Genomic DNA, 19,628 nt, shown 5'->3' with positions numbered 1-19,628 from the left:
GTGTGCCGTTAATGCTGAAACAAATACCATTATGAAACACCATTATACTCACGCCAGTCGTCACAGCTGGTGGTTACGACAGCTATAGCCACGATGAAGACAGCTGTGGCGATGGAAGCGCTAGCCATGGCGAAAGACTTTCCTGGTGGCCACTGCTGCTAAGTGACCCACGTTCTGCAATAGGCCAGTCTCTGAAGTCGCATATATAGGCGCGGCAAAGCAGTCGGCGGTCGCACCTGCGCTGTGTGATTCCCCGACAGCCGGCAGCGGGAAGTGCTTCACGGCGGTCTAGCTCACTGGTTATCTTTACAGCCGCTGAATGCCAGAACACAACAACTTCATCCACGTAGACACCTACTGTGGCTTAGTCGCCCTCCTAGAGGGCGAATCTTTCCGGCCTAGCATATTGTTTATAACGATATCGTTTTGACTCATTTCTCGTTTTCATTTAAAAGACGTTTTGGTTGGAGAAAGCCGCGGCTGTTTTCATAAATTTTACTGTAGGAAATACTGTAACCATCTACAAGTTTCCTTGCTAGTTTCGGACCTGAGCCCATCGTCAGATGGTAGCGACGACTTGCCGCGCGTGATTAGCCGAGCGGTCTAACGCGCTGCAGTCATGGACTGTGCGGTTGGTCCCGGGTGAGGTTCGAGTCCTCCCTCGGGCGTGGGTGTGTGTGTTTGTCCTTAGGATTATTTAGGTTAAGTAGTGTGTAAGCTTAGGGACTGATGACCTTAGCAGTTAAGTCCCTTAAGATTTCACACACATTTGAACATTTTTTTAGCGACGACTTCTTTTACATTTGTTCCTAAAATATAATAAAATTTTTGTGATGCATAGTTTACAAAAGTTTTACATTTTTGTCCAAAAATTTAATGAAGTTTTCTTGATTACATGGTTTTACATTTATACATGCTCCACACATTTTACTTACATCCTGAAAAGGCTTCCTTCACGTATAATAGAACAAAGGTTTGATTTTCTTTTTCAGTACTGAGTGATCAATGAACTGAACTAAAAACAAGATGGCGGATGCGTTTGTTTACTTCGGCTGCTGACGTAATGTCCCAAAGAACACGTTATGTATACAGATATGTTACACTTCTGGAGTTAATTCAGAGATACTTCTACATAGTACAGGAAATTTTATACGGTTAGACATTTAATAATTTAGATTCGTAAGATGCTGGTAATGGCCAAGGAAGAATTTTCTCTCTGTTAATCAATTATTGTTTCCATCGTTTCAAGTTATAGGATTTTTATGAAATTTTAGAGGTACATTTGGTTTCTCAATGCTAGTTGATCATTCAGTGTGCAGTCAGGTTTATTTTAGGACGCAAATGTAAAATCTTTTGTAAACTATGCATCACAAAAATTTTATTATATTTTAGGAAGCAAAAGTAAGAGATGTCAACGCTACCCTCTGACGACGGGATCAGTGTGGAACTAGTAATGGCATAATGAAAGATTTCAAGAAAAATTATAAAGAATGTAGCAACCAGTCGCGGAAACATAATTTACTTATCTTGTTGCAAATCGATTTCGACTGATATCAGTCATCATCGGTGCTAAAACAAATACAAGAGACAGACCATAAACAACTACTGCTTTAACAAATGAAAAAATTGACAATAAAACATAGTTACATCAATTACAACATATACAGATAATTGAAATTACAACATATACAGACATCTGAAATTAAAATTCTAAGTCATAACACACTATTTTTCTAACCGATACATGCCATAAGTAGAAGTACTGTCCTTGTCAGATTTCTATTATAAAGTGACACATCATAGGTCAACACTACAACAAGACAACATGAGGTGGCGACACGTTGCAATAAACGTATTTGTCATAATGACGAAACCGAATAGTGGTATCAATGGCCATCTGCCGTTCTACATACGAACTACAAGTGCAACAGAAGGCACATTTATGTTACTTCCAATAGATGACGCTACATTACTGAATGCACAAATCCAAAATTGACAGAGTTCAGGTAGAAATTACAGTGCGATATTACTTAAATAACGCGATTAACGAAGTGTTGCGCATTTACAATACTATACTACTTAAATAATGCGATTAACGAAGTGTTGCGCATTTCCTAACTTTGTGTTAATGGAATCATATTTTTAGAGAGTTTATCTCTTCTTACAATTTTGACGATCGTAGTTTTGACGTATATATTTAATTTGTTATTATCATCTTACAAACAATATTTCAAACATTTTCACTTGTTGTAATTATTTAAATTGGTATTATCAACTACATTCACTGTGTAATTTTTTATAATGTGATGTATTCTTTGTTGTTTGTATTTTACATTAGTTTTGTATTTTACATAGAGGGTGCTTATACCTTGTGTATCGATATTTTATTGCCAATTTTTTCGTTTGTTAAAGCAGTTGTTGTTTATTCTCTGTCTCCCGTATTTGTTTTAGCACCGATGATGACTGACATCAGTCGAAATCGATTTGCAACAAGATAAATAAATTATGTTTCCGCGACTGGTTGCTACATTCTTTATAATTTTATATTCCACGGTCGCTGTACAGAAAGAGAACCTTATGGAGCCCAACATTCAAAAACTTCAAGAAAACTTGTGGCTGGTTGCAATATTTCCGATCATGTCATTTAAAAGATATTCCGTCGGCGTGTTCTCGGATCTGAGGAACGTCATCGTTGACTGATATATACGGGTGAAACCGAACTCCACCGGCAAAATTTCACTGGTTGTTCAGAGACATGTTTTGAGTATTTTGCCGTAAGTGGCCTTTAGTCTCTGGGGTTTAGCTACAAAAAGAAATGCATTTCCTGAGATTTATTAGCGCCGTATATCTTTGCATCTGTCTTGATCCGCTGTGTGTCTAGTTCCGTAACAAACTTGTTCCATTCACTCACGGTAGTCAGTCAATACCGCACTGTTCTGTCTCGGATTTGTTTGTCCAGCAGCTTTCGTTGCACAGTAACAGTCATACACATTGCGTTTTGGACTAATTGACTTATGAAGAGTTGGCTGATTTGCACCCTGCGTATGGTTGCACTGAATGTTACGGAAAGCAACCCAACAACCTACACCGAGATGATCCTGCAGCGACGGTGACGACTTGACAGTGTACGTGTTTCGTCTGAGGCTTTTAGGACACTGTTGTACGTTTAGGTGGTTGTATATTATAGGCTTTTTCACTGTTGTAAAGATAACAAACTGATTAATCATACTTACTTTATTACTTTATAACTTGCCGCCGCCGGAGACCACGGGTCGCTTATACCGTAATATTAGGGGGACTAGAAAGTAATGTGATACTAATTTCGGCCACTCTGATAAAAAAAAAAACCCCTCACGTGTATCAGAAATAATTGCAGAAGTCAAGTACCTACCACCTTCCGCATCCAGTCTTCTAGTAATTTAGATGTATTTCCCTATGGAGACAGTGAATGAGCAATTTACCGAGCGAGGTGGCGCAGTTGTTAGCACATTGGACTTGCATTCGAGAGGAGATGGTTCGAACCCGCGTCCAACCATCCTGATTCAGGTTTTCCCTGTTTTCTCTAAATCGCTTCACGCAAATGCCGGGACCGTTCGTTTGAAAGGGCACTGCCGACTTCCTTCCCCACCCTTCCCTAATCCGGTGGGACCGATGGCCTCATTATTTGGTCTCCTCCCCCGAATCAATCAACCAAACAATCTTTACTAAAGTAATAATCTTTCAGTTTGTAGTTAACATTTTTTTGGGCATAGGAAATGTTGAGAATAGCGACTGAAGTGGTGGTGGACAGTCGGCTCAGCTTGATCGCCACCGGCGTACGGCCGTCCTTGTCTTGCAAGGGCAACATGGGTCGGAGACAGCTTGCCTCCGCAGATGTCGATTGCTACACCAGGGCAAATTCTTCTTGTTTTGTAGACGAGAACTGTCGGCTGAATTTCAGGTTTTCTGAATAAAGGGATGTAGCTAAAGGGTGCTGCCACAACGATTGATTACCAGGAAACTTTCTCTTCTTCCGTGGGAAAGAAAGTCCAGTCAGTTATTTTCAAATTTCTCTTACTAGGGTGATACAAAGAGCCAATCTCCTCTCATCTCTTCGGATGACCACTAGCTACGTGTCTCGATTCGCTGATGCAAATCTAGGTACTTTTTTCTCACAGGGACATTACGAAAAACAGAGAAGTGAAGTCTTTTGACTCTCTGCCTGCAATTCTCGACTGGCACAGATTTTGCCTTCCGATTCTGACATCAGATTTCAGTGGGCACAGACGCTACCTTCAGACTCCGCCATCAGATTTCAATGGACAGAGACTCTACCTCCACACACTGCCAGCAGGTTTCCAGTGGAACAGACTATGCCTTCACATTCTGATGCTGACTCTTCATCTGCTAAGTACTGCTTCGATCCGGTGGTCGATGCAGATCGAAGGTGGACAGGATGTAGGTTCGAGTAGGCGTTATTAATTCTTCAGGGGTTTTTATGGGGTTGCGTGATTTATTCGATACCTAATGGTTTCATTATTTCTTTTCTCTGACTCGCAAGTGGCTGTACAGTCATTGTCCACACATTTTCGCAAGATTGCTCACGCAATGCCAAGTGCGTACCATTAACGCTTTACATGTCTGATTAACATCTCCTTTCCTCCACGACGTCCAATGAAACGGCTCCTGCACCACTGGTGAAACTAAATTTTAGCGAGATCCTTACAGATGGTAATTTTCGTTTTGTTTTACCAGTTCCCTGAGACCCACTCACAAATGCTTAATATATAATCAAAGCATTCCTTCCCATGTTTATTTTTTTCTTTCTCACATGTAAATATCCATTATGTTTCTTTTCTCATTTGTATGCTCATGAAAACCAATAAACTGGGCATACCTGGACTTGTATTTTTTCCATAGTTAGGCAATCCCTGCTTCTATCATTTAATAATTCGTGCAAGACCGGCAACCGTGGTTCGTTTACGAGGGTCTTTTTGTGTTATCAGTTGTGCGAAATTTTTACGTTACATATCTGAACGCATGGGGAGTGTTCTGAGTTTCGGAAAAAGCGCAGAGAAGGTCAGCTTGAAAGTGACAAGTTAAGTCATTGCTGACAACCGGCCACTTGCATGCTTCCATTTTGAACAGCAACAGTAATGTGTAACAGCATCTAGAACTTAAGAAAAACCTATTACACATTTATTATCATCTTAATCCCCGATTTTTCTGCAGTTTTATGCTTCTGTCGGTACGAAAGCCATATTGATTACTGCTCAATAATTTACATTCATTTACCTCAGAACAATCAAATACCAGCCAGAGTTGCAAATTGCAGTTGTTTTTATTTACTCGGTGATTGGTTTCGGGCCAGGACCCATTTTCAAATCATCGTCACAGACAGTCAAAATCGTGTTTCCGAAAATACGAAAAAGATGTGAAAAGTATATACGTGTCACAGAGTGCGAATCAATAGTAACAGCGCATACAGATAACTGTAACTGTTCATTTGGCACTTGATAACACGTATATTTTTTGCCATAGTTTTCGCATTTTCGGAAATACAATTTTGACTGTCTGTTACGATTATTTGGAAATGGGTCTCGGCTCCAGTAAATAAGAAAGGTAAAATCTGCAACTTTGGCTGGTTTCTCGTTGTACTGATTAACAGAAGTTGCTGACCTACAATTATTCCATCATGATGGAAGTTCGTATTCATTTATTTTTGTTGAATGCCTCTTTGTTTCACATTGGCTGGATAGTAAACTGATGAATACTGTGTAGAATGTAAATTTGCTGTAAGACATGTGGGTCGGCCATAATAGCTGTTTTACTGAACGGAGCCATAAAGCTGAATATTAAAAGGTGTGTGTTAAATAGAAATCACATGTTGAAAATATGTAAATTTTCTTCGAACAACGAGAAAATAACTGCACTTGAAAAATAGCCATCTAGAATACCTAAAGCATAACGATACCAAATAACGAATAAAAAATTTAGATCTAAAAAAAAGAAACAAAATTGTTAGTTGCGTCTTATGCATTTCCCATAATAACAACATTCAAAATTGACCAATATTTATGTGAAAGTTGAAATAACCAATCTCGATGTTCTGGTAATGCCTTGATCTTCGCCTATCTAGTGCTGCCGAAATCACTGTGCCTAATCCGAAACATTCCTTTAAACTACTAAACAGTAACCAAAAACTGTAACAATTGTTTTCTTGCATATCGTAACCCAGTTCTCCTACAAATATCTGCTGAGGATGCCGACGCTAAAATGTTCATTAACATCAGATGATTTAAGTTCTGACTCGGGTTTGCTCAGTTCAGCAGCCGATTTTTTCGGTCAGTATAATAATTACCTATAACGTGGTCTTCTTATTGCCGACCCCAACAGTCTTCACGAACTCCCTACCACCCAGTGCTACAATATCATCTATGCTTGACCGCTCTGACTCGGGCATTCAGCCGCCGCGATAGCTTTGCGTATCTTTTCTATGAAACAGGCAAAACAGACAGAAATTAATCTCTGGTTTGTCAAATATTCTCCAGTTTCATCACATACGGATTACCTCATGATGGACGCACTTTAAATAGCTTCACGAATTTTCGCGGCGAAGAAACGTAAATATGATTCTTAGCTTTTTGTTAGTGCAGCAACACCTTTTTACTTCACTTTGCTTTACTCGTTCATATGTTCTGCCGTGTTGGTATGGATATTATATTACCGAAGCCCACTTTCATTGTCTGGTTCAGTGGACCCACTGGAAAGTGACGGTTCCTTCAAAGGCGCCATCTGTGGGCAATTATTAAAATGTCGCTCCGTTCCTCAAGGATTTGCGCCACGTCGCTAGCAGCCGTGCCTGCGCAGACCTCGCTTAATTATAAGGCTTCATTGTCTTTGGTAAGCCCTAGGGATTCACATGGACTGCTGGAAGCGATTAACGAGGCAAGTACTGGAGAGGAATCCACCAGTTTAATTGCTCTTACTGTAAGCTACTCTCGTTTCGGGTCCTGTCGGAAGCTGGGCGTATTTTCTGTCCCCACTCTTCGCGACCTGCACTCCAGCACTTTGGACATGGTAGACTCCAAGGTGACGCTCAAAGAACAGTCTTTTGTTAAAGCCCTGCCCTAATTTTCTTCCCTTTCCTGTGAACACGCTGTGATCAGATAGAAGTTGAGTAATTCTCTCTTACTTTACTTAGTTACCGCATCTAATCGGGCACTAGTTCTGTTCGAATAATTTCACGAAGTTTATTTGCTCTAGTGTTACACCTACCACAGAAGATCTAATCCTACACAGTAGCCATCCCTCCGAACGACCTGACATCCGTCTTCAAGTCACACTTTTTGTTCGTTCCATATTTCATGTAAACGTCGCCGCACAGGCTCCCAGATGCATATCCATTTCATATTCTCCCTCTTTAACCCTACCATCTGTAGCTTATCTAATCCTGCTGCAACAAACCTCCATTACAAGAATAACTTGATCCTCTCTCATTATCCCAAAACTGGGAATAAAATATTACGAATTTGCATCTCTAGCTTCCAGCATCAACTTCCCATCTGCGCACCATTCTCCTTACTTTTGATCCCATCCCGCAAAACTGACTGCTTACAGATTGTCATCGAGCCTACGAACATCGTCCTCCGGCTAGTATATAAAAGCACCAGAACCATCACAGTCCAGCTACTCACCCGCGGCACTACGTTCTCCTACAAAACGCTCGTCACTACATCGCAATCTGCTTTTAGTTATATCACGTATAAGTTTTCATATTTTTATGTTTTCATTTAACGTCTTTGACATAAGTAACTGTACGGCTGAAGAATATTTACTCACCATTGCCATTTCTCCCGTCTTTAGGGATAAGTAATGATGACAAACAAAAAAATGCTTTAGAGCCAGTCAACTTCAGTAACTAATGACAGAAGATAGTAAGGCCAGTTTGCAGGTAGGCCTGGAATTGAGTAATAAAAAGGCTAAAATGATGTATAATCAATAGGTCAAAAAGAAAATAGTACTTATTAGTTATGTAATAGAACAGGCTTATGACTTTTGTGTTTAGAACAGCTGAAATAAGGTGCAGCAAAAGAAATAGAGTGCTTTTCGTTCAATGAACGTGGCTTTTAAAACTAAGGCTCCAGCGTACCTGAAACGGAAAACTTACGATCACTCTGCATAACCATTCTTGGCTCATAGGAGTAAGACACGGACTTATAATTAGGTAACCCTTCAGAAGCTGAGAGTTGCTCCGAAAGAGATGCAAAGACGCATGTTAGGAATTATTAGGCGAGACAGGAACGTAAAGAAACAGAACATTGGACATAATGGGGTGAAAGGCATAATTATGACAGTAATAAAAATGAAATGGAGGTGAGCAGATGATGGGTGGACGAAGGAAGTCCTCTACTGTATTCTGAGGTGTAAGAAAGGATCTGTAAGACGACATAATGTTATATGTGCACGATCGACTTTTACAAACATGCATAGAGATGAAGGGCGGGAATGGCATAATACATGGTTTGTCTGAGCGTGGGCTTTATCCAGTAGCGGGTGTCGAGTGGCTGACATTGTTAATAATGGCACATTGCATGAGCATTAGTTAGGACCCCTTCATTTGAATGGACATTCCGTCGCCAAAACGTCCGTCTGAAGAAAGCCAGTTACGAGCAGCATGTTGCATCCTCCCATAAAACTTGAAACGTTTCTAACTCCTTAACTATAAATTAACAGGAATTTGATTTAAAATGATTTGTACTCAGTTAGTTTCAATGCTGCTTGACAGAAAAAATAATGTCTTCTAAAAATTAGTTCAAATGGTTCAAAAATGGTTCAAATGGCACTGAGCACTATGGGACTTAACTTCTGAGGTCATCAGTCCCCTAGAACTTAGAACTACTTACACCTAACTAACCTAAGGACATCACACACATCCATGCCCAAGGCAGGATTCGAACCTGCGACCGTAGCGGTCGCGCGGTTCCAGAGTGTAGCGCCTAGAACCGCTCGGCCACTCCGGCCGGCCTACAAATTAATATAACTCATTTCTGTAACTTCCTCAAAACTAGCCGGCCGCTGTGGCCGAGCGGTTCTATGCACTTCAGTCCGGAACCGCGATGCTGCTACGGTCGCAGGTTCGAATCCTGCCTCGGGCATGGATGTGTGATGTCCTTAGGCTAGTTAGGTTTAAGTAGTTCTAAGTCTAGGGGACAGATGACGTCAGATGTTAAGTCCCATAGTGCTTAGAGCCATTTGAACCATTTTTTGACCAGGCTCAATGCAGTCATGACTGTCGATTACTGTCATCTATTTCGTTCATCTAGTCGCTATGAGTATTGATATATTCACCGTACCTCGTCACAAGCACTTTAGTCTCACTATAAGAAGACTCTGCCTGATGTCACTGATGAGTGGACCTGATTCGATAGAAATCGATTGGGCGACCAGTATCGACTGCCTTATGGTCACGGCTACCTTCAGCTACCAAGCGACACTGTGTTCAGTGCGTCTACGTCAAAGAAAGTTCTAGAAACACACGGTGTTAACGATCGTCAAAATGTAAGGTGGACATAATTAAGTTTGAAATAATCTTATTTATAGTAATGTTAGACGCATAACTCAGGGTCTGCTACTAGCTAACGTTAAGAGTGATACTTAGGCAGTCACTAGGAAACAGTGACAATAGATTTCTGCCGTTTCAGCTGTTCCGATACCCACCTGACGAAGAGTTTTCTTAGACTGCGCTGATAGTAGCGAACAGGCTTCTTAGTTTCCAGGAAGAGAAAAGGGGAAGATGATGGCAAAATTAATTCGTGGTACAACTGATCCATTATTTCGCCGTGTATCTCGCCATCCCTGTGTCCACATGGCGGAAAAATAAATGTGATAGTCAATGAGTATTCTGTGCTCACTCTGGTATTGCATCTACAATGTAGACGCAACCCGCACTCTTGCAAACAATCGTCAACCTGTGAGCATTTGTGCAAACAGCTGTATACAGGTTCTGCGGTAAAGCAGATTTTCAGTTAAAATTACATGCACATTTCCACATTCATTGCTCACTTCACTAATTATGAAATTTCGGTTATGTTTAATGAAACAAATCTACTTTTTCCTTTGCACCATACATGGCAAAGAAGATCCACCTACATCCCTCCGCTTCATGAACGTAGGCTAAGTCTATATTCGCTTTTTCTTAAACCGAATGCACTAGATTCGTAACACCTTTGCGGTATACTGCAATGGGTCTGCAGCGAAAGCCATAGCACTGAGCATTTTCCACCTGCAAAATCCGAAACACGTCTCATATTAGGTGAGAATTCTATAAGTATTCCTTTGAGCTTTCACATGAAGTCCACGATAAGAACTGCGTACTTACCGAACGCACTGACACTAAAAGCGGCCGGCCTGAGTAGCCGAGCGGTTCTAGGCGCTACAGTCTGGAACCGCGCGACCGCTACGGCCGCAGGTTCGAATCCTGCCTCGGGCATGGCTGTGTGTGATGTCCTTATGCTGGTTAGGTTTAAGTAGTTCTAAGTTCTAGGGGACTGATGACCTCAGATGTTAAGTCCCATGGTGCTCAGAGCCATTTGAACCATTTGAACTACGTGCGGAACAACAAGAGAAAGCGAAAAAAGGTTCAAATTTTGTTTTTGTTTATGGTTAGTAATGGTATTAAAACAGCTTTCAAGACGTCTAACTTAGCACTATATGGTTCAGCTTCAGTGTTTCCGAGATTGTCCTCGTAAGTATAACATGGGGGCTTCAGTGAAATACACGAGTAGCAGTTGTCTCATGAGTGCATTCAGAAGCTGCCTCGAGGGCCTAAGAAGCAAACGTCACAGCAGCGAAGCCGTGGGCGGAATAAGCGTAAGACCGCGGGTGATCTATCCTTTGCTGCCCACCGGCACCCTTGCCGCCCTTCAACACCACGAGGTAGGGATGACGCACGCTGTGACGTCACAGCCACCTCCTGCTGAGCGCGACTTCGCACACGAAACTCCTCGGCACCGATCGGCAACTTTCGCCCAGCCTCGGCGACTATTTATACCGTCTCGGCTAAAGTTCCCACAAGCTGTGGCGCGCTTGCACGACGCGTAGGGTGGGTGTCTTTCGTTGCGTTGTATCCAGTGATTTTCGTGAATTAAGGATACAAAATGTCTGCTTGAAAGCCACGTTATTTGTTGAAGTGTCAGTAATCTGCAGCGTCTGTTAGATACCAGAACGTGGAATGCGTAAATATGCAGTATGGATACCTATAATCAGATGTGGCAGGTGAAGGATAAAATAAAGGTTGGCAGACGTTTATTAATCAACAGCAATGTAGTTATCAGTTGATGGATCAGTTCATATATTAACTGACTAAACGTTACATATTTTGAAACGTAATGCAGTGGCCAAATTACGTGCCATTTGTCCATACTATTTTTTTTTTCAAACATTTCTTTCACTCGTCCAAGGGAACTTCAGCAAAAAAACATTGCACTTGTTGTAAGGCATAGTAGATGGAATATTCTGGCACTTGGAAAACAGCTTCGTCGTTAATAATTCAAAGAACGAGATTAGTTATCTAGAATCTGTGTTGGCATCCCATGTCAAGTTAAAATGAACAGTAAATAAGTCAGTTACTGCAGAACCTACTACTAACCTGAAACATTTGCCCCAATGTACTGTATTACATCGACATGATGAAATGGGCTTAAGTTCATCTCCAGAAATATGTTGGTGCTGCAGAAGCGTTCTTAGAATAAGAAATTTTAAGGATTTCAAAAGTGGGACTTACCCTTATTTTTAATACCTGTATTAAAGATATTTATGTGTAAAATGTGTGGGAAATTTACTTTTTCAGAAAAATATAATTCTTCTGTCAGATGTCATGAGAGAGAAAAATTTGTTGAGATGAAGTGTATTCATATTATAGGGGTCCTGTCATTAAGTCAATTTTTTATACTCACAGTCGGATCTTTAGGTCCCCTATTGGTCTGGTGGTGTCACTGAAATGTGTTACCCATTTACATAACTAGCTACTAGAACAAGCAGTGCACTTAGTAATAAAAAAGAACGCACGTGCGGATAAAAATTTGACATATTCTCCCTATGCAGGTGCACCTTCGCAGAAGTTCGAATAATTACTTCAGTTTTATCCGCAGGTAGATGGAAGTGCAGTCATGGTTGTAATTTAATAACATACGAGAATGTTTCGCTGTAAACACACTTTTAATGTTAATCAACTGTAAAAACTGATTTGTTCCCTTTCCAGATAAAATGTTAAACCATTTACGGGAATGAATTCGCCTGCTCTGTACGAATCACGTTCTGCGTGCAGTGAAATGTAGAAATTTTGACATATTTTGAAACGTGTCAGGCTGGAGCCGCTCCATCGTCTCATTTTTGTTACTATTATTATCTCATCAATAGTTACATTTGTTTCTCTCTACAAATGGTTCAAATGGTTCTGAGCACTATGGGACTTAACATCTGAGGTCACAGTCCCCTAGAACTAATTAAACCTAACTAACCTAAGGACATCACACACATCCATGCCCGAGGCAGGATTAGAACCTACGACCGTAGCGGTCGCGCGGTTCCAGACTGAAGCGCCTAGAACCGCTCGGCCACAGCGGCCGGCCTTTTTCTTTTCCTTGCTGAAGTGATGCAAGAGTTTACCATTCAGATGCGACACAGATGATTGTAGTGGTCATAACATCTCTCTAATACCGTAATTCCAATTAATTATGGACTGGGTCTGAAAAATTAGCAGAATTGCAGGAAGCCATCGCGGTGAGGGGGGACTGCTAGCTGGAGGGTGTGTGATATCATCTAGAGATCGCAGTGCCACACCAAAGTCGGCGACACATATTAATACCACAGACGTTAACCAGATCTCACTGCAATAGGCAATGGCGTATGGCAGGTGCTCCTGAAGACCAAGCCTCGAGCACAGAAGCAGTCAGCCCCAGTTCAAGATCTCAGGTACTGCAGTCAACATCACAGTGCGGGACCAACGAGTTCTAAATGTCGAACATTGTACTACAACAGACAGTTTGTTAAATGGTGCATCAAGTGAAGCTTTCGTAATCAGTTGCTGTTGTAAATTATCCAGCACTCCTGTGGCAAAGAACTGTAGCAAAGTCAAGCAAATCTTTTGTTCATTTATGTAATAAAATGAACTAATATGTCATGTGTTTTAGTTTTATGAGCCTTCTCCCAGAGCAAACAAAGAGCCCACAGTTATGATGGGACGAAAGTAGTTTCGCTGGGTCTCAATAGGTTGGAGGCCTCCTAGGGGCAGACGTTCTCAATTTTAAGAGCTGTGTCACGGTCACAAGGAATTCCCTCCCTTACTGCGCTCAGATCCGGCAGTGGGTCACCGCTCCGCTGCCCATTGTGCACTGGGCGCCGAGTTGGTGACGCAAGCTGACTGGACAGGCGGCTGTCAGTCAATCCGCACAAAATATCTTGCAGCAATGTGGGATAGTGAAATAGCTGTAACTGCAGGAGGCCTGTGCATTTCTTTGCGCTGTGTCCTGTTCAACCAGATTACCCCCAGTAGTGCTTGCTGGCCACAGGCCAGACGCTGGTCAGAAGAGAAGAGAGTACGGGCAGACTGGATCGGCAGACAGCATCTTTCCAGGTATAATACTAGCGGAATGTTTGGTCTACTTTTGAAAAAAAGCCCGCGCGACGTTGTGGCGCTAGGGCAAAGGGGTTGTTGACTCGAATACTGACACATAGTGCGAGACATAATGATGGGATGGTGCCTAAAATGGTGGACTGAGTTGGAGATCAGGTGCTGTCTTCCAAGGAAAGGAAGTGTGGTTTTGCTCGCATTGGTCTGAGTCACAACTTGTTTTGAGAGTAGGATGTTCAAATGCCCAAATGTGTGTGAAATCTTATGGGACTTAACTGCTGAGGTCATCAGTCCCTAAGCTTACACACTGCTTAACCTACATTATTCTAAGAACAAACACACACACCCATGACCGAGGGAGGACTCGAACCTCCGCCGGGACCAGCCGCACAGTCCATGACTGCAGCGCCTGAGACCGCTGAGCTAATCCCGCGCGGCTCGAGAGTAGGAGTTTGCTACCAGACTTTTAATAATTTGTTTAACTGGAAAAATTGGAGATTGGCTAGGGGGTAAACAAACTTTTCGAAGAGGAGCGGGCAAAGTTTGTTCTCACTGGGATTCGAGTTTCATCGAAACTTCTTTGCTAGGCTTCTTCGGGTTCCTGCTCGATACTTCGGCTCCGCCTTCTTCGACTACTTGGGTGGCAGTCCACCTTGCTGTTTTATGGTAAGTTCACGCTGCCTAGGGTAATGTAGGATACGAGTGACCAGACGGAGGTAGGCACTTTTCTTTCTAAAGTGAGCAATTACAGTGTGTTCGAAGGCTCCCTCATGATTCAGGCATTTGGAGTTGCTGCGTGTATTTTCCTTCATCCCACAAGGCTCGATGTAATCATCATGTCCGATACGGAACCGTGTGTTTTATTTATTTCGGTGGAACGTGAGTTAGTTACCAGACCTTCCCTGCAGATTTGCCCTTGTAGTTTTTTTGATTGCATTCATTGTAATGTTTTTTGAGAACCAATTTTCTCTTATTCCCATTGATTTGTAGAAGGTATTATTCCATTTATAGATCGTATTTTTGTTTCCAGTTTGCATTTTAATAACAAACTGTGCTCAAAGTGGACCTATCTTTGATTTCAGTTGATAGACGAACCCAATTATCCATGCATTACTACTGATTTTGACAAGGACCACACCCAGGAGTCAGTTTTCAGGCCATTCGTTTCCCAATCGCTTTCGTTGCGCACAGTTTGTCACATCACATCTGAACTGGAGGGGGTTAGTCTGCATACCGAGAGAATTCATCCGATACAGATAAGACACACTGTGCACATTTAGCCATAGCCCAGTGGTACCTTACAGTTTCTATGAATCATTATCAAAGACGTCAGTTTTATTATTCATTATGATTAGGAACGATGCCAATTTACCATAGTAAAAAAAACTCGGTGGCCTTTGTCATTAGAGGGAGATGATACGAGACACTATGTGGGGTACTACCTGCTTAACATCTGCCGCTGATTGATTGCCACATAGTATTTTTCTAACACAGGGCATTTTTCTTTTATTTTAAAGTTTGATTTGGTTCTGAATCTAATTTGTATGAACGGTCTTTTCCGGCTCATTAAAATATTTGTAAGAAACACTACTTTTATGACATGTATATGCAGTATAATTATTTAACTCTAAGGCTTGGATGCAAGTTTTGAAGAGCAAAGAAAGATTAGGGATTCAACTATGACAGTTTTCCTGAATTAGTAGTTTTGCAGGTATCCAGATTTGCGTGTTTCTTCCGATACCTCCCTTTAAAAAGATTCTTAGAGTATTAAACGAGAACTGAACATTCTCCGCCACAGAAACACACGACAAATATTCGTTCAGCTGTTGGCAATAATCATCTTTTTTTTTGCCACTTACGGTTCATCGTCAAAAGCGTCCCTATTCAAGTTTTTTGTTTATTTGCGCTCGTCCATTGCTTTTTTAGGGCCGGAGATCAGCGTTGCAAAGCGTTCCATTAGCTTTTATCACGACAGGGTTAAAGCAACAAATAAAGGCTTCAATAGCTGGAGCTACAATAACACCTACTGTTCCGCATTTGACAAAAAAAGGGAGATGTCTCGTCCCGTCGTTATCATGCCATACAACTGTATTATTGTGCGTTCGTGTGACTGTCGTATGTTGCTTAACAAACAGCTCTACAAAAAAGTAATTTCATGCACGAACATCACGACATTCTATTGGTTCGTATTCTCACTCTATCTATCACCCCTTACATTCCCATGTTTTTTTTCCTGTTCGTCTACTACCCGCTCCTATCCTCTCCTCCTTCACACTGCACTGCGAGATTAAGAAATATTGTGCGGCAGAAAGATGGCCTGTGAATGTTCTTGTATGCAGGCATTTAGCTCCTCATAAGCAATATACACAAGTAATTCAACGAATCACGTTAGGTGAGGATATAAAACGCTACATAAAAGTGTGATTATACTTCTAGAGAATATTAGCTAAGATATTTTCCATATGATTTTTCAGCTGTGAGCTTATCAATTTCGCTCCTTATTATTCAAGCTACCTTACTTAGCTTAACGACGCTGACTATACCCCATTTCAGATCTTTCCACCGCGAAAAGTTCGACATGGTCACAGAATCGATTGTAGGAGCTCTGGTGTCACTAACCGTAAACGCTAACCGCTAGAACAAGGAAACACTCACATTTTCGATGAGACTTCGTTGCGGCGTGGAGTGTATCCTGATCTTCTGTATTTACGAAAGCAAATCAATTGGGATTCGTTCAGACCCATTATTAACTCGCTTGGTATTTTGCATGAAAAAAAAACAACGATCTCCACAACTGACCGAATCTCAAACAGCGCTCCCTGATTCTAGATTTAGCTTTTCCGTTGCTGAATGCTAGCCGTGGCAGGTCTTTACGATGTGCACGATGATTTGCGCTTCAGCACCAAGTCGCATGTCGGAGAGACATATCACTGATATAGAGGCGATGCATGCCGAGATGAAGCATGGGTTCTTAAAGCCAGTCGGTTTTGCACAAAGATCATGAGCACTAAAATAGAGCTTTGAGGGTACAACTGCGGTTTCTTAATGCTTTTCTATTTTAAATAGTGTGCAGTGATGTTGGGCATATGGTGTCAGGGAGCTCTGAGTCGATGGCTCGGCCCTTGCTTTTTGTTAAAGTAGTCAGCCACCCATATAACAGGAAGTGTGTTATTAAGTTGTTTTTACAAACGATTAGAGATTTTAAATATATACAAATCACATATCTGTGCTGACATAGCTAGACTATCTGAAGAAATCTGCTAATGTGTGTTCCTGGACCATCATCGCAGCAGTTTCGCCTGTGGAAAAGGTATCGCTCACCATCATCACCACTTTTCATTCTGTATTCTCTCAACCCGTGTAGTTTCATTCCGTATCCTCCTCTCCTTCTAGGTGTTTCTTTTTTTTGTGGGCAGTATATTTGTTTTGTACAGAGTAAAGTCAATGTCGATCGCAGGCGATGCAGTTGATGGCGACTAGTTGTGATGTTGACACGGTATTGTATTCTATGAGGTATTGACGTGGCTAGATGAATTGGACATTCGCCTGTGAGACACCGGAGAAGAGCATGAACCTTCCACCTTCACTGAATTTATTTATTTATTTTTGCTTTGAAATGTATTTATCATTGTACAAACTCTGCTGGAATCGATTGTTAATGTAGTGACACCTTGAATGAACAAATACAGAGTTATTCGCAAGTACAGAGTACCAGAAGACAATTGCGTGGTAATTACAGTGTATGCAGGGAATAGATCCGTGTCAGTGGGTAGATCGTCTCCAGAAGTTTTTAGCTCATGTTATAGGTGCTTAATATGGACACCGTTTGTGACGTGGCAAACGTCAATACGAGGGTCAATTCTTGCTACGTACGTCCCAACACGTTTTGGTCGATATAAGCGACCGCACTGATTACCCTACATTAAAACTCTTCCAAATTAATTGGCAGCGGAGACACGAACACCCGATATTTGACATTATTTTATAAGAACAAGGCACATGGAAGACAGCAGTATATCCTAACTGTCATACAAATGCAGGCCTACAGGAAAACGACAACTTGAAGTGGAGAAGCCAGAAGGGAACAGGTGGAAGGGATACTAACTAGAAAGACGAAGAGCACATTCTTGTCGAAATGAGGTAGGAACTACTCTGCAATAATATCGACATAGGTGATACGCTGTCGTCTTCATTCGGCGTCATATAGCAATTGATGGAAACATCTCAGCGAATTTCTGTAACCCAACACCAGTCGTACAAAACTCGCGTTTAAAGGTCCTCCTATAGATCACTACATTTATAGCAGGAGACGTCAGTTCATTCTAAAAAATAATAAAAATTTAAGGAAAAATGTCAGTCACGTGAAAGAGCCAAGCTTGTGCGTGGATTATCAAATTCCACATCTTATGGAAAAATGATCTACGGGTGTCGCACAGATTATCTCCCTCGAATAGCACTGGGGGAATGGTTTAGTCTAATGTCAACATGACGAGTAGACCACCTTCATCAGTGTCACGTGGCAATCTTCAATAAGGTAAATACAAGAGTCCTGAAATGTAAGCCAAGTTGTTCTTGTAAATTCTGATGGTCAATAATTTTGCTCTGGCTCCTTTCCTCCTTTTCCAAACATTTACTAATAATTTCGTATTAATATTAGGATTCAAGCAGCCTTTATAGCCTCCACTAGCGAATCGTCTGCGAAAGTAGGAGATCATAACGTACAAATGCTTACTATTCTTTTTTTTGGAATGATTTCCTACCCCTCTCCATCCACCACTTTCGCTCAAGAAACTGAAATGTTGTAGGAGAATCTTAGAGCTGCTTACCTACGCTGAGACGTTTTAGAGCTGCTAAAATTGTTTAAATGAACTTTATTATAATATAAAATAAAGTATAGGTATCTCCTTTCTCACTTTTACGCCAGAATTACTGCATAACCTCTAATTAAAACCAGTGTCCTATAATATTATCACTATGAAGTGTTGTCAGTTTTTTTTATATTGCTCCATTCTCGACTTCTTCTTTCTTCAAGTATTAGGCGTTTGGCTGCCACTTCCTCTTGGTCGGTGACTCTGTGGTTAATTGCTGATTAAAGGGGTCGGCGTAAGAAAGTGCTGACCCTCAGTTTAGTAAGGATTAGTCTGATCACATTATCTATTATGTCCCCGAATGCACCACAAGCTGGTAACATTTCTTTCTATGTGTGCTACAAGATAGAGGTATCTACCATATAACTTATTTTGTCTTATTCTGTTTATGTTTTTGTCATTCGATTTAATCAAGCATATAACACGCAGCAACTCAAAATACGCTCTTGCGGGTTAGCACTTCCCTCCGCCAACCCCGTTCATTTGATCGCTCTGTATCTTTCCTGATGTACCTTTTGATATTTCACCTTCTGGGGAATTATCATTACTACTTTCGACTTCTTGTTTCTCTCTACTGTTGTGAAATGATCTCTCCATTTATTTATGTAATTTTTGCTCTGTTCAGTTTTGCTTCTAAGTCCTAGTTCTTGTCTCATAGTTGTGTTCATTATCATCAGATCGTCTTTAGCCATCTGCTCTTCTCAAAAACCTCGTTTCTGCAGTTTGTATTATTCGTTCAGTTCCTGCTGTAATCGTCCAACTCTCATAGCCATAAAATATATATGGTATCGCCATTGTTTCGTACAAATTTGTTGCAATTTATTTCCTAACCTTTTTATTTAGTATTGTTTACATGTTCCCATTAATATAACTAAATCTTTTAATTTTGTCGGTAAATCTTTCTCGTCTGTGAAAGATATGGTACGGTATTTCGCTAAAAGTTGAATTCATTCACTCTCTCTATTTCCGGCTCGTTCATTACTATTTTCGAGGGACCTTTAAAAGTCATTATTTGTTTATTATGTAGAAATTGTTAAGTTATAGCTACTAGTAGTAAAATTTAAAAATTTATGAACAGTTTTTTGAAGGATGTCCTCGTCGTTGGCAGTAAGAAGTTAGTAATCAGTAAAGAGTGTTTTAGTTAGTTA

The 19,628-nt window shown here is 41.1% G+C and overlaps 2 protein-coding genes across 2 annotated transcripts in view; one reads left to right on the top strand and one right to left on the bottom strand.

Moving 5' to 3' along the window:
* LOC124613024 overlaps positions 1-197 on the bottom strand; it is a 29,358-nt gene extending 29,161 nt beyond the window's left edge. Inside the window, exon 1 of the mRNA XM_047141581.1 lies at positions 53-197. Within this exon, the coding sequence (XP_046997537.1) occupies positions 53-128 (76 nt within the window). The 5' untranslated portion in view covers positions 129-197. The remainder of the gene's footprint in view (positions 1-52) is intronic.
* LOC124613483 (calcium/calmodulin-dependent 3',5'-cyclic nucleotide phosphodiesterase 1-like) overlaps positions 1-19,628 on the top strand; it is a 543,028-nt gene that overhangs the window by 153,918 nt on the left and 369,482 nt on the right. The window lies entirely within an intron of this gene.

Source organism: Schistocerca americana, chromosome 4 (genome assembly GCF_021461395.2).
Source record: "Schistocerca americana isolate TAMUIC-IGC-003095 chromosome 4, iqSchAmer2.1, whole genome shotgun sequence".
NCBI classification, from domain to species: Eukaryota; Metazoa; Arthropoda; class Insecta; order Orthoptera; family Acrididae; genus Schistocerca; species Schistocerca americana.
This window is presented reverse-complemented; position numbering and strand designations above follow the sequence as displayed.